Source organism: Gopherus flavomarginatus, chromosome 2, assembly GCF_025201925.1.
Source record: "Gopherus flavomarginatus isolate rGopFla2 chromosome 2, rGopFla2.mat.asm, whole genome shotgun sequence".
Lineage (NCBI taxonomy): Eukaryota > Metazoa > Chordata > Testudines > Testudinidae > Gopherus > Gopherus flavomarginatus.
The window spans coordinates 73,252,155-73,267,460 of record NC_066618.1 but is presented as its reverse complement, the minus strand read 5'-3'; the positions used below and the strand labels follow the sequence as shown (position 1 = coordinate 73,267,460).

Below are 15,306 nucleotides of genomic sequence, written 5' to 3'. Positions count from 1 at the left end.
ACTCAACTATGTGAATTGCCCAGGGAGAACTGCTTATCTGTCTCAGCCATCTCTTTTTTTTTTTTTTAAAAATTATGTTTTGCTGGTGCAGCTATGTCCTGAAGTAGTAAAATATCCAATTGTTGCAATGACTCCAGTGTGTAATTTCTCAGTACAGAGGAAAGGAGGGCACAGTTGCAGGTTTGAGTACAGCGGGTGGGTTAGTGTTAATGTCTACTTACTTGTTATTGCAGTTACTTCTTATATTTTCCAAATTTTTGTTTGAATGACTTTTAAATGACTGTAAAATAGTGGAGCCTCAGATGATTTATGTTAGGTGAAAATAAAAATTACTTGTATTTTCTACATAGTGCAATTTGCATACAGGAAGAAATAGAAATGTTTACATATATTTGATGGCTCTCTGCTGTCCCTGTTCAGAAAGTTGTTGTTAGCAGTAAATGATTACAGGGGAATCTTGAGTAGGAATAGAGAGGTTATTTTACCTCTCTATTTGGCATTGTTATCTGCTGCTGGAATACTGTGTCCTATTCTGGTGACCACAATTCAAGAAGGATATTTATAAATTGGAGAGGGTTCAGATAAGAGCCAGGAGAATGATTAGAGGATTAGAAAACATGCCTTATAGTGACAGAATCAAGGAGCCAATCTATTTAACAAAGAGAAAATTAAGGGGTGACTTGATTACAGTCTATAAGTATCTATGTGGGAAACAAATATTTAATAATGGGCTCTTCAGTCTAGCAGAGAAAAGTATAACTAAGGTTAAGATTTTGTCATGGTTATTTTTAGTAAAAGCCATGGACAGGTCACAGGCAATAAACAAAAATTCATGGAAGATCGTGACCTGGCCCTGACTTTTACTAAAAATAACTTTGACAAAATGGGGCTGAGCCCGAGCCTGGCTGCAGGCACAGGGTCTGCACCTGCCACTGCTGCAGTTGACAGCTCTGGGGTCCCCGTGATGGCTAGGAGCTCCAGGGTCCCCAACTGTCCATGGTGGCTCAGAACTGTGGGAACCGCTACCCCCTTGGTGGCTTGTAGATCTGGGACCAGCAGCGTAGAGTTCCACTTTCCCCCCACTGCCACACGCGGCAACTGAGGGCTCCGGATCCCCCTGCAATGGCTGAGAGCTATGGGGGCCTCTGCCTCCCATGGTGGCTCAGAGCTCCAGTGCTCCTGCTGGCTGACAGCTCCAGCCCTGGTGCCCCTGGGGCTGAAGCAGAAAATGTCACAGAGGTCACGGAAGTCATGGATTCCATGACTTCTGTGACCTCCGTGACATAATCTGAGCCTTAGGTATAACAGAGTCCAATGCCTGGAAGTTGCAGCTGGACAAATTCAGACTGGAAATAAGGTGTACAGTTTTAATGGTGTAAGTAATTATCCATTGGAACGATTTACCTAGGGTTGTGGTGAATTCTCCATCACTGATAATTTTGAAGTCAAAATTGGATATTTTTCTAAAAGACATGCTCTAGGAATTACTTCGGGAAAGTTCTGTTGCCAGTGTCAGACAAGCGGTCAGACTAGATGATCACAATGATGCCTTGGCCTTGGAATCTATGAATTACCACAGAAAACGTGGTTATCCTTACTTGCAGTGCCATCGACGTGGTATACTTGCTCTTTTGAAGATAATATTAGGGCTTCTATCACGCTATTTTTGTCCTTTGTAAACACATACATGGGGTGAGATTCTTACCCAGTGTTCCAGCCACTTTATTCTAAGTAAAAGGGCCGCAGCAGCATAAAGGGGCTCTAAAAGCCCCCATTTCCACTGGAGAAGGATTCTCCCATTGCAGGTGCTGCAGAGACTCCATAAGGCTGACTTCTGAGGACCCCCGTACATGCCTTGCTGTAGGGAGGGTGCCAGTGGTGGAACAGCAGCACATGGTACTGCAGAGATTCCAGGCATTGCTGTGGCCCATAAGGCAGCCTAGGAGAGGTTGCAGTAAATTAGAAAGGCCCTTACACTTCTAAATTACTCCAGCAGCCTCTCCTGCTATCATAAACAGATAGTTAAGGGTTAATGTCTCTTTTACCTGTAAAGGGTTACAAGCAGTGAACCTGGACCACCTGACCAGAGGACCAATCAGAAGACAAGATACTTTCAAATCTCGGTGGAGGGAAGTCTTTGTTTTGTGTTGTTTGTTTGTCTGTTGTTCTCTCTGGGTTCTGAGAGTAACCAGACGTACCTACAGGCTCTCTAATTTTCTGTTCAAATAGTAAGTGTAAGTAGAAGGCAGTTTAGTCTTTTTGATTGTTTTCTTTATTTGCAAATGTGTATTTTGCTGGAAGGATTTTAATTTGTATTTGTGCTGTGGGGAAGACTTCTCTCTAGTGTCTATAAACTAAAAGACCCTGTAACCTTTACCATCTTAATTACAGAGACATCTTTTACTTTTTTCTTTCTTTTATTAAAAGCTTTTCTTTTTTAAGACCTGATTGATTTTTTCCCCTTGTTGAGGCTCAAGGGAATTGAGTCTGTACTCACTATGGAATTGGTGGGAGACAGGGAGAGAGAAGGGAGGGGGGAAGATGGAATTCCTCTGTTTTAGATTCACGGAGCTTGAATCTGTATTACCTCTTGGGGAGGGGAAAAGAGGAGGGGGAAAGCTGCATTCTTCTCTGTTTTAAGATTCAAGGAGTTTGAATCACGGTGATCTTCCAGGGTAACCCAGGGAGGGAAAGCCTGGGAGAGGCAATGGTGAGGGGAAGGGTTTACTTTCCTTGTGTAAGATCCAGGGGGTCTGGGTCTTGGGGTCCTCTGAGAAGGTTTTTGGGGGCCAGAGTGTACCAAACACTGCAAGTCCTGGTTGGTGGCAGCACTACAAGATCTAAGCTGGTAAATAAGCTTAGGGGGAGTCATGTGGTACCCCATCTTTAGGACGCTAAGGTTCAGAGTGGGGGTTATACCATGACACCTGCTCTCAGAGAAGCCTAGCAGTGAGGGCACAAAGGTGGCTTAAAGCCAGCATAGCCCCTCTCCTCGGGCTGCAAGTTCAGTGCTATGCCTTTTAGGCTATGTCTATATTAGCACTTTTGTCAGTATAACTTATGTTGCTCAGGGATGTGAAATACACCCCATAATGAATAAGTTACACTGACAGAAGCGCAGGTGTGGACAGCACTATATTGGTGGGAGATGCTTTCCTGCTGACATAGCTACCACCACTTGTTGGAGGTGGTTTAGTTATGTCAATGGGATAACACTCTACGTGGGTGATCTTAGAGTGACACAGCTGCATTGGTATAGCTGTGCCACTGTAAACTTGCTAGTTTACTGAATGAGTTTGACCTATGAACTTGACTTCAGTGGGATGACTCGCATGTATAAAGTTAAGCATGTCCATACATTTTGGAAGGATTGGGATCTTAGAAAAATATAAAATACACTTATGTAATGTGGTGGACAATCCATTCCATTAATAAACTACAACATTTTCTCTACTCGGCTACAAAAATAGTGAAATAAATGGCTGATGACACACTCTTTGGATTTTTTAAAAAGCTGTTTCAGTTAAATAAAAAGTGGAGAAAATGTCTCAATATTTTATAGGTCAGCAAATCTCATACTAAACCTAGAAATCTGTTACAAATTGCGGCCAAATGTAAGGCTCAGAAAATTAGAAATTGAAATGGGCTAGGCAGATGTATTGGCTGATAGGACACATAATGGCTTTTAAATATGTTTTACAGCCAAAAAAAGAAAGAGAACACATTTAACCTTTTACATTTAATATTAAAAAGCTGGATATGTGTATACAAACATCCCTACGCAGCCAATACATTTTAGAAGAATGCAATAATTAGAAAGATTATCATTTTAATTCTGAATATTATATTAATAGAGCTCTTAAGGGATAATTAATACTGCAATCAGTACATAAAATAATGAACCCATTAAGCATTAGAATCAGCTTTCCTACAAGTTCAAAAATCATCCAGATCCATTGTTTCCTTTCCTATATCAAAAGGAGTTGAAGGGAAAATCTATCCACAAAGCCCCTTGGCTTTTCATCAGTCTGGATTCATCACCAGATACCTGGACACAGTGCAGAAGAGGAAATCTCTGAATTGCATGCTTGTCTCAAAGCAGCAGGGACTTAGACAATGGAGACCTTGTAAATCTTAGGGCAAAGACAGAGGTCCCAATTCACCCTTGCCTGCACCTCAGGTAGTCATTTACACTAGTGCAAAATGTGTACAAAAGCAACTATTTTCATTTGGCAGCATTTTACACCCACTTTGCTTTCTCCCTGCAGTGGTATAGATGACTACAGTAGGTGCAGGACAGCTATGATGTGCGCCCAGAGATCATTCTTTGTGTTCCTTCCCCAGAATATTGACAGCATAGCAGGCTCCTGCACTTTGTAGCTGATAGTCCCACAGTTGTAACAGTACTTCTGGGAACACACTGATTGTGTTCATGGAAGGCTCAGTGCTGCAAGAAAGTCAGTGAGAAACGAACATTCTCAGCATCTTACAGGAAGTGCTCAATACAACATTAAAACATCAATCCCACAGCACAAAGGAATTAATTCCTTTTTTAAAGGCTCTATTTGCAAAATGCATCTGAGATATTCTAGTATTAGGGACAACATGGCATTAAATAACTGACTCCTTCCCCCACAAACCACACACAGGCCTTGATTACACTGAGCTTTTTCTGAAATATTCCACTGTTGTAACTCCACCAGTGAAAGCAGCTATGTTAGTACTAGTGCAGTACTAATGTAGTGCTGGTGCTTTAAGCAGGTCTATACGATACAGTAGTAAAAATGGAGGTAGCTAGTCTAAATTAGTTTTCACACTGTTTCAAGCACCAGTGATATAGCAATGGTGGGTTAACTTGTCAAAAAGTTGAGTGTAGACTCAGCCACAGTTTCTACAAAAGGCCAGAAGATGGTAGGGTGACCTAATGTCCCAATTTTATAGGGACAGTCCCGATTTTTGGGTCTTTTTCTTATAAAGGCTCCTATTACCTCCCACCCGCATCCCGATTTTTCACACTTGCTGTCTGGTCACCCTAGAAGATGGCTACATGATAGGGGAATGCAACTGTTACTGTCTTGCATCTTTCTGCATCTCCTGGCTTCTATCTGCATGTGAACTCTTTGCTTCTGCTCTGCTCCACGTCACAGAAGAGAAGATAGAGGCCTACATGTTTAAATGAACTCTATACACATCTAATAGATGGAGATATTAACTATTCAGTAGATACAAGATAATTGATGTAAAGCACTATGACACAATACTGGGTCCAGGTCTGGCTTTTTAAAAAAAAAAATCCACTTTTTTTTTTCAAGACCAAACAACTTTCCTTGCAGGTTTTCTTTGTTGTAGATTATATCTCCTCTGCAGTTATGTCCTGAGAAGAGATGTCTGTCCTCTACTTTCCAGTCTGGGTTTAGTGGAAATGTCAAATTTAGCCTGCTGATTCTTAATTACTAGATAAAACTCTACCTTATGTAGCTTAAGATGGACATCACTTGAGATCTCTCCATATTTCTTTTCCCCCTTCAATACTGATGTTCATTTGGGAAGAGCAGGTTGATTCAGAGTTATATGCGCTGCCCCATCTCTCAGACAATAAGTCTACTCATCTAATGGCTGAGCTGATGCCTTCACAGTCCTTCCAGCTTAGGGACAAGAGACTGAAAATGGAACCTAATGTTAACTCCCAGGAAGGATCTAGCTTTTGTCAGGTTATCAAAATCAAATTTCTTCCTGATAAATTTTTATTTTGTCTCCACAGTGGCCAGATTACAACTGCAACTGGCCTACCAAGCAGTAATCTTCCAGTTGACACCAAAGTAGTTTGGGACAAGAGATCTGGTTCCAACAAGACTGTTATCCAGTCAGTAAAAGAACAGCATTCATCTGCTCGATCTGCCTTTTCAGATATCTCCTTTTACTCTTGCTTTGATTTTTCTTGAAAGGACTGTAATGTCCTTTATCTTTTCATACTTATTATGAAAAGAGGTAGCATGCCCAAAGCCCTTGATGTTGTCCAGTCAGTCACCCAGTCTTGTGGATTTCACTTGAGATTGGTTCAACCCCTTTTCTTCATAGTTGGCAAATTTTCCTGAATAGTATCTAGTCTCTTGTGTACTTTGATCCATCCTCCTGGAGAGCTGAATCTGTACTCAGACTGAGTACAGTCCTTCTAGGGAGATTTTACACAATTTCAGCAACTTGCCCACTGTTGTGAGCTCTCTCACTAGTGGCTCAGAAGATTATGGGTGCAAGTGTATGAACTCATGTCTGATACTGGCAATCCATTAAGAAGGGAGAGCTACACATTAGAGATGTTGGGCCAATTTCTCTCACTTAGCTGATTCTACACGCTAACTCTGTTGACATAAATTGAGTTATTCCTGTTACACAATGCTGTGAGATCAGACTCACGCCCACGGTCCTTGAGATGAGGCCCATAAGTCGAAGACCCTTCGGAAATACATGACTGGTGACTGTCTAATTTGATCTCATAGCACTATTCAGAAATAGGACGGGTGTCTGATGGGTGTACCTTCTTTCAGTAAAACAGGTGCAACTGCCCAAGAATATGGGCAGGTTATTACTTAGAGTGAAATGTTGCCTCTGTTTTTATAGCGATACTACAAAGGCAAAGACTGTCTACCTGATTACTTTATAATGACAATTTGAAAACCACAGCTTTGATTTATTAATAATTTAATGTTTTTTCTCCTTTCAGCTTCCCTTCTACATATTTTTCAGTTTTTTGTTCTTTTAGTTCTGAGGACCACACACTAACCTATTTGCCATGTGCATCCTTGCATAACTTGAAAAATCGTCTGCTGCGTGTCCGCATGCAAGATCAAAAATTGATCTTTGTTGAAATGTGTGGTTATATCCAGTGTGCACTGGAGGTTAGACTGTGCCGCTAGGTTTGTTTCTTTCTCTCTTGGCTTCTTTCCCATTAAACTTTTTAAATATTTGTTTTCATTCATTTCTCTCCTTCTCTCATATGCACACTTTCCCCCTGAAATTTTTGATGATAGACTAGAACTGAATCACTAAGCAAAAATAAAATCATAATATCACTGAATTATTTTTAAATTGCCCACTCCTCTGAAATAAAATGCATTACAATGTACGGTACAATGGGAATTGAAGATGGAAAGAATTGCAGTAAAATAACATTGAAGATATCATTCAGGACTAGTACTGTAGGATACAATGGAAGTTTTACCTAAGGAAAAGTAATAGGATTTGGTCCTCCAAATAACACAATAATGTTTTCAAAGTGTTACATGGCTTTACTTTTATTACACATCTTTTAGGATGAGATTAGCCACAGCTTTCTTTAAAAATAAATAGACCTTAACCTAGGCTAAAAGCTGCATGCTAAACTCATCCCAGGCTAGCATTCATTGATAGCACTGTTGTGTGATACCGGCATTGATCTACTGGCTGGTGTATCTACTGAGTGCTGCACAAGGACTGTTTATCCAATGATAACGCTTTAACTTGTAAGGTGCTTTTAGTTTTAAGACTCCCTCCTCTCCAGAAAATATGCACTAAGATGTCAGGTCATATGACCCAACTACTTCCTTGGCTCATGTTTTATTGGCGTGTACTGCCAACAAACGGGTAAAAAACCAAATCATATGGGGTTCATAGTATCTGTAAGGAAGATGCAAACCCGTTTATCTCAAAACCCCTGTCAGAGGTAGATGTGGCAGGAAAAACTGAGCAAGAAATTATTTTCCAATCCCAATCATGGTCATCTCTAAACCCAAGTGTGAAAATCCAGAATAAGCAATGGACAAAGAGCAGCAGGGGCAAACAGTGCCTGTGGATGGACCTACCATAAAGAAACCAGGTATGGGAGCTACACAAACAGAGTGAAAATTAGTAAAACAAACAAACAAACAAAACCCCAAGGTGTTCCCTGTAAGTGGTGAGGGCAGGAAAAAACCTGTTACACCTAAGGGAACCTTATGTCATCCAAGGAAAAACCTAGTCCAGTGGAGTTGCATAATCTGCAATCTTCTGCTGGTTTCAGAGCAGCCGTGTTAGTCTGTATCTGCAAAAAGAACAGGAGTACTTGTGGCACCTTAGAGACTAACAAATTTATTTCAGCATAAGCTTTCGTGGGCTACAGCTCACTTCTTGGGATGCATAGAATGGACATAGAATGCATAGAATCTTCTGCTGGTTCATCTCAGAGTCAGATTAAGACATAGACACTCTGGGCCCAGTTCTTGGAGTCCCTTGATAAGGCCAGACTTTCAGCTTTCTTTCTTTTGTGCAAATATAAAACGGTGAGTTAAGTTAGTGTCACCATTACAATTGTTCTCAGACTGACAAAGTAGCTCTTATATTTAGTGTGTTGTAGCCATGTCGATCCCAGGATCTTAGAGGGACAAGGTGGGTGAGGTAATATCTTTTATTGGACCAACTTCTGTTGTTTATACAAGAAACCCATGGACCATCACACTTGACTTCTTAGATTCAGTAACCACTCCAAACAAGAAATCTGTTATCTACAGCCAAGTACTCAGAATATGCTCTGAGGAGAAAGTCCAGGATAAACACTTTAACGTACTCAAAGCTACCTTCACCAGACAAGGACACTCCACTAGAGAAGTAGATTGGATTGGGCTACTGTAATGATGTGGTTCTGGTGGGACCCAACTGAGAGTGCCAATTCAGGACAAATTGCTTAAACAGGGCAGTTACGGCCCAAGGCTGGGGTTTTTCCGCTTCTAAGGCAAACCAAACCAGCCAGACAAAGAGGACTTTGGTTTCACCCCACTGGCTAACCACAAGTCACACAAGCAATTCCTTTAGACACTCCAGTTTCCCAGTATCGCCATCGGTGCTACTTGTCATGGGGATGAATGGTTATGAAAACCAACACTCTAATAAAAGAAAAAGGTTCTCTTAATCCCAAAGAATCAAGCCCCAGACCCAGGTCAATATACAAATCAGATCTTACCCACAAATCACGCTGTTGCCAATCCTTTAGAATCTAAAGGTTTATTCATAAAAAGAAAAAGATATAGATGAGAGCTAGATTTGGTTAAATGGAATCAGTTACATACAGTAATGGCAAAGTTCTTAGTTCAAGCTTGTAGCAGTGATGGAGTAAACTGCAGGTTCAAATCAAGTCTCTGGAGTACATCCACAGCTGGGATGGGTCATTCAGTCCTTTGTGTAGAGCTTCCTTGTGGCAAAGTCCCTCCAGAGGTAAGAAGCAGGTTTGAAGACCAGATGAAGATGAGGCATCAGCCTTTTATAGTCTTTTCCAGGTATAAGAACACCTCTTTGTTCTTACTGTGGAAAATTACAGCAAAATGGAGTCTGGAGTCACATAGGCAAGTTCCTGCATACTTTGCTGAGTTACAAGGCGTATCTGCTTTCTCTCAATGGGTCAGTTGTATAGTTGATGGTCCTTAATGGGCCATCAAGCAGGCTAGGCAGAGCTAACACCAACTTGTCTGGGATGTCACCCAGAAGCATAGCATAAGTTTGAAGTAGAGACAGTATAGAGCCAATATTCCTAACTTCAACTAAAAAATGACGCATGCATGCTGACAACATAATCATAACCAGGAACCCATAACCTGGTCTTAGACACCTCATATGACCCCCTTTGCATAAGATTTGGTGCCACTACAGGACCTTGGTTGAAACCATGTTCTATATGGTCCCAGATTATATCAATAATGTCACAGATACCCAAATACCTTGAGAGAACCTGTTTCAATACAGAAATAAATCCCCCTCCAAACACATACCCCTAGTTGTCATCTGTTACCCCACCCTGGAATCCATACAGGGTATCATCAAACAGTTACAACCCATACTTGATAGGGACCCATCCTGAAAGAAATCTTTCCAAACCCCCTTTTCTGGCCTTCAAACAACCCCCTAATCTCTCCAAGCTCATCATCAGAAGCTATTTCCCCACAGACCAGGACATACCAGCTCATAGTGACACCAGACCCTGTCAGAACAGATGCAAAACCTGCAGACATAACTCCACTTCTACAAAGATCAACACCCCCAACAACAAACTTTTCAAGATTCCTGAGCCCTACACATGCCTATCACAACATGTGGTATACCTCATCCATTGCACTAAATGTCCCAATCATAACTATGTGGGTGAAATCAGACAATTACTACACTCTCAAATGAACTCTCAGCAAAATGATAAAAGACAAAAACATCGTATCACTCTTGGGTGAACTCTTTTCACAAAACAGTCACTCTATATCTGACCATAGGAGGAGTCTTCATCCTCAAAGATAATCTGCACAACACTTTCAAAAGATGAGCCTGGGAGCTTAAATTCAGAAAGACACTAAAAATCATGGACTGAACAGAGACTGAATTTATGGATTCTTACAACATTCTATAACCCACTAACAGCCCATCCCAGCTGCCTTTCCCTCCTGTGACTGGAGAGGTATTAATGGACCATTTCACCTTGAATGGTCCCTTGAAATATGTGTTAACTACTTATGCCTTGGGTGACCAGATAGCAACTGTGAAAAAACGGGACAGGGAGTGGGGAGTAATAGGTGCCGATATAAGAAAAAGTCTCTCAAAATGGGACTGTCCATTTAAAAACAGGACATCTGCTCAACCTCTTTATGCCAAACAATCTGTTCCATCTTGTATTTAGCTGTGATACTCTGAGTAGTTTCCCAGACCTGAAGAAGAGCTCTGTGTAAACTGTAAAGCTTTCTCTCACCAACAGAAGTTGGTCCAATAAAAGATATTACCTCACCCACCTTGTCTGTGTAAAGCAGGGGTGGGGAAACTTTTTGGCCCGAGGGCCACCTCTGGGTATGGAAATTGTATCGTGGGCCATGATGCTCACAAAATTGGGGTTGGGGTGTGGGAGGGGTTGAGGGCTCTGGCTGGGGGTGCAGGGTAGGGCGTGCACGGTAGAGACAGAAATGAGTTAAGGGTGCAGGAGGGGGCTCCAGGTCAGGAGGGTGAGTGCTCCAGCTGGGGGTATGGCTCTGGGGTGGGACTGAGGATGACAGGTTTCGTGAGTAGGAAGGTGCTCCGAGGTGGGACCAAGGGGTTCAGAGGGCGGGAGGGGGATCAGGGCTGGGGTAGGGGGTTGGGACATGGGAGGGGGTGAGGGCTCCAGCTGGGGGTGCAGGGTTTGGGGTGCACGAGGGTGCTCCGGGCTGGGACTGAGGGATTCAGAGGGTGGGAGGGGGATCAGGGCTGGGGCAGGGGGGTGGGGCGCAGGGAGGTAGCTCAGGGATGCAGGCTCTAGGCAGTGCTTACCTCAAGCAGCTCCTGGAAGCAGTGACATGTCCCCTCTCTGGCTTCTACACGGAGGCACTGCCAGGCAGCTCTGCTGCACACTGCCCCATCCAGAGATGCAGCCCCTGCAGCTCCCATTGGCTGTGGTTCCCAGCCAGTGGTAGCTGTGGGGCAGCACTTGAGGTGGTGGCAGTGTGCGGAGCAGAGGCCTCTGGCTGCCCCTAACACATAGGAACCAGAAAGGGAACATGCCACTGCTTCCGGGAACCACATGTTGCAGCCCCAGCCCCTGCTCCCTGGATGGAGTGCTGGAGCGGGGCAAGCCCCAAATTACGCTTCTTGGCTGGAGTGGGGCAAGCCCTAGACCCCACTCCCCAGCAGGAGCTTGATGGCCGGATTAAAATAGCTGGCGGGCCAGATGCGGCCCGCAGGCCATAGTTTGCCCACCCCGGTAAGGGAACTGTTGTTGTTCTATTTCATAGATAGAATGAACATTGGTTACAGTCCAATTATCAGTATGTATTCTAGTCTATTCATCATAAACCTATCTTGCTGGCTGCTGTAGAATTTAAATAATAAATTAGGAGTTTTTCAAAGCATCACCCACATACACATGGTATGAGAGTTCTTTTCTTGGTTGATTTCATTTTATTTGTACATGACTCATTCCTGGCAAAATGAGAGATATTTGTGAGCCTGTAAATTTTTATTTGGATTAAATGATTTGCATTAAATGATTTATAATTGTAAATAAACTTTAATATTCCTATAGTTCCTTCAGGGAAAACAAACCAATCTTACTTTTTACAATAGCTATTTCTTTCATACCTATTACTTTAGATGCCATCTTACTGTCTGAAGTTGGTCTTTATTTAGAGGATGCAAGACCCTTTTCACTCTTACCTTCCTCTCCTCATTCCTGAGTACACAAGGAATCAATATTGGTACAGTATTGTCATTTTCTCTATAGCGGTTCCTTCTGCGCACAACTGAAAGCCACTGTCCTGCCTCCTCAAGCAATCTTATTTGTTGTTACCAAGAAAACATATTAGCCCAGTGTCCTTATTACAAACTCGGCAGAGGAACTGTGTGCTGAAACATTCTGCAATAGAGTTTCTTTAGACAACATTTCCAGCTGTTCTGTCAGAATAACGTGGTATCTTTCAGCATCTGGTCAAAGAAGTTCAGTGCTCTATTTATAGCCCTGTTGATCATTATCTATCAAACTCAACTAGAGGCAAAGGACTTGTCAGCATAAATTCATTGTCTTTTTGGTTCAATAAAATTATAATAGCATGATGAAAGCAACATTGCTTGGAAGTGTTTGTATATAAGCATGCAGAACTAACAGGTTTGTGATTGTTTTCATGGGTAATGTGCCGATCCCCAGTGCAGGGCTTGCTCCAAAGGAGCCACACAATTGAAGATGACAAGAAGTTAGCAGGGTTTGGGGTCTTGCAGTACTACTGCGTGAGTGGACGCTACCTTGCCTTTCCTGCATAAACTTCCTGGAGTTAGCTGGAGGGCCTATCTCCTCATCCGAGAGGAGAGTCACATACTCAAACATCATCATCAGCTGGCCAGCAGGGAGACATTGGTACAGCAGTCAGAATCCCCAACCCCCACTTCCCTATATCGTTCATCGTGCACCTTTCTGATGTGCAGCGACTTCAGACTGCTTGAAACAAAGGCCCAACGTTCAGACTCGGGTAGGATGCTCTGCCTGCCAGCCAAGATCAGTGGCACTAACGCTGGGCCACCTGTATCACGAGATGCCAAAGCTGCTAAGCAGTTGACTGAACCTCTGAAAATGTTTGATCTTTCTGAAACATAGGTTGGAAATTTGCTATAATAATCCAGAAAAGTCCAGCAGTATGTAAAATAGACAGCCCTTAGCCTGTATATTTGCACTAAAATAAAACCGGATGAGGGGCGCTAATGGCTACTGTTCCATACATGACTTATGTTTTGGGGGGAAAGTTACAGATAATAATTGCAATTAGTTTTATTGCTGTCTATCTGTATGTAAAAGCAGCAAAGAATCCTGTGGCACCTTATAGACTAACAGACGTTTTGGAGCATGAACTTTCATGGGTGAATGCATCTGAGGAAGTGGGTATTCACCCAGGAAAGCTCATGCTCCAAAACGTCTGTTAGTCTATAAGGTGCCACAGGACTCTTTGCTGCCTTTATCTGTATGTAGCCTCTGAATATTCAGGAAATTATATTCTCCTTCGGTGAGACTCTGTCCGTTTTGTGTAGAGGATTGCTGAGTAGCTGGCAGATATATGCATAGTTATTTAGTTGTGATTTCGTCAGTAAGCTTTCTTTTTACTCGCCCCATATCACCAGGCTAGAACTCTTAATCAGCATTTCCAGCCTGATCTCTGTTTATTTGTGAAACAGTTAAAAAGTTAAATTCCGGACCTGATAGTTCTTTAAACCCCAGCTACATTCCTTAGTTTATATTTTATTTAATTTCAGATTGAAATATTTCTTGCAAAGCTTTTCTCTTTGAAATTAGTTAACATTTCTGATGAGAATCAACATTTTAGCTCAGAGAGAATCTATCTGTGAAATTCTCACAGTACTTAAAAAATGAAAATTTAAACCAATTATAGCAATTTATTTTAAAATATTTGATTAGGGTGGTGGTGTTTTTTTAAATAAACGTGAATACCCCTTACATAGCACGGTGAAAGGGCAGTGCAAGAATCGATCCTTCTAATACATACAGCTGCGAAATTAGAAATGGGGCTTATTAATACTTAAGATACCGTAACTAGGGCCGCATCCTTCCCCGTAGTAGTTTTCTCATCACTGATTCTCAAGGGGAGCAGGATCAGGATCAGACTGTAGTAGAGAGAGGAGGCGATTTGCCCAAAGCCAGAGGGGCACAGGCAGGCAGAGCGATGGTTAGTGCTGTAAACGCTTTTCTGCCCCTTACAACAACCCCCTGGAGGCGGTGGGCTCCCTGGTGGAGATAAGATCGTTGTTATTTTCCTTTCCTCTGGAAACCGGGACGCTGGAGAGCAGCCCAGGTGTTGTGGGGGAGTTAGAGCAGAGCTAAGCTAGCATAGCCACAAGTGCCTTGCGAGGCTTGGACCATGGCTGGGGGTGTCAGGCGGGCTCGGAAGTAGGTGAGGCTCAGGCGTTTTGCAGGGGGACCCTGGAGTATCTGGTCTCTCCCCCGGCTGCCCGCCAACTCTGTGTACAGCTCCCCACTTGGGCTGAGCCGGCTGGGTGGGAGTTGCAAACACGGACGGTTCCAGCCGGGAGAGAGAGCTGAGCCATGCGCGGGGCTGCGCGTTGCATAATCCAGTGTCGCTTTGTTTTGGGCTGTGTTGCTTCGCGGCGAGAACTAGAGGCTGGGCGCTGGGACGCGCAGCCCCCTGCGGCAGGTCAGAAAAGGGAGCGGGTCCGCTCTGTCCGTCAGTCCTCGGGGTGTCGGAGGGACCCCAGCAGCAGCAGCCTCCCGGGGTCGCGCTTGGCGGCCCCTTTACACCGCCGCTCCTCCCTACTCTCGTGCCGCCGTGCGGGGTGACGGGGCTGCTGGGGCAGGCTCAGCTGAGCCGCCAGTGGCCTGGCCTCGCCTTTCCTTTCCTTTTCACGCTGCAGCTGCCGTGTCTCCGGCTCCCGGTGGGGGCGCGGGGGGAATCCAGGTCACATCCAGAGACAGCGACCGGCTCGAGGAGTGACACTGACTCAGGAGTTGGGCACCAGGCGGGGAAGGAGTCTGTGTGTGTGTTTTGTGGGGGAAGGGGGGAGAGTGCGCCTTAAAACATGACACATTTTATAAGCTAAGGAGTGAAATAGCTGAGAAGGAAACCCTGATCTCTGGGTAAGTGATTTCCTAGCTCTCTCGATCTTGCGTGGGGGAAAATACAAATATATATTAACTGGGGACATGGACAAGACTTTACGTCGGTGCTTGGCCAAGGGCACAGCTGTAGACAGATGTTACCGACGCTAAATGGTTGTATTAAGGATATTTTTAGAACCTGAGTCAATTGTCTTATTAAATTACAACAGGCTCCCAAG

At 43.5% G+C, this 15,306-nt stretch overlaps 2 protein-coding genes across 12 annotated transcripts in view; one reads left to right on the top strand and one right to left on the bottom strand.

Annotated features, from left to right (window-relative positions):
- The window catches only part of RARB (retinoic acid receptor beta), a 674,993-nt gene extending 660,891 nt beyond the window's left edge, over window positions 1-14,102 (bottom strand). For both annotated transcript variants that reach the window (XM_050938490.1, XM_050938491.1), the window contains exon 1: window positions 14,043-14,102. The gene's annotated coding sequence lies outside the window, so the exon portion shown is untranslated. The remainder of the gene's footprint in view (window positions 1-14,042) is intronic.
- The window catches only part of THRB (thyroid hormone receptor beta), a 285,137-nt gene that overhangs the window by 19,863 nt on the left and 249,968 nt on the right, over window positions 1-15,306 (top strand). For 3 of the 10 annotated variants that reach the window (XM_050938482.1, XM_050938476.1, XM_050938477.1), the window contains exon 1: window positions 14,889-15,106. The exons of 2 other annotated variants lie outside the window; for them this stretch is intronic. Coding sequence is in view for 1 of the 8 variants with exons in the window: in XM_050938473.1 (XP_050794430.1) it covers window positions 14,178-14,180 (3 nt within the window). In the remaining 7 variants the exon portion in view is untranslated. Of the gene's footprint in view, window positions 1-14,139; window positions 14,181-14,592; window positions 14,667-14,888; window positions 15,107-15,306 lie in introns of those variants that run through there. 5 more of the 10 variants (XM_050938474.1, XM_050938478.1, XM_050938475.1 and 2 more) reach the window with 4 other exon arrangements.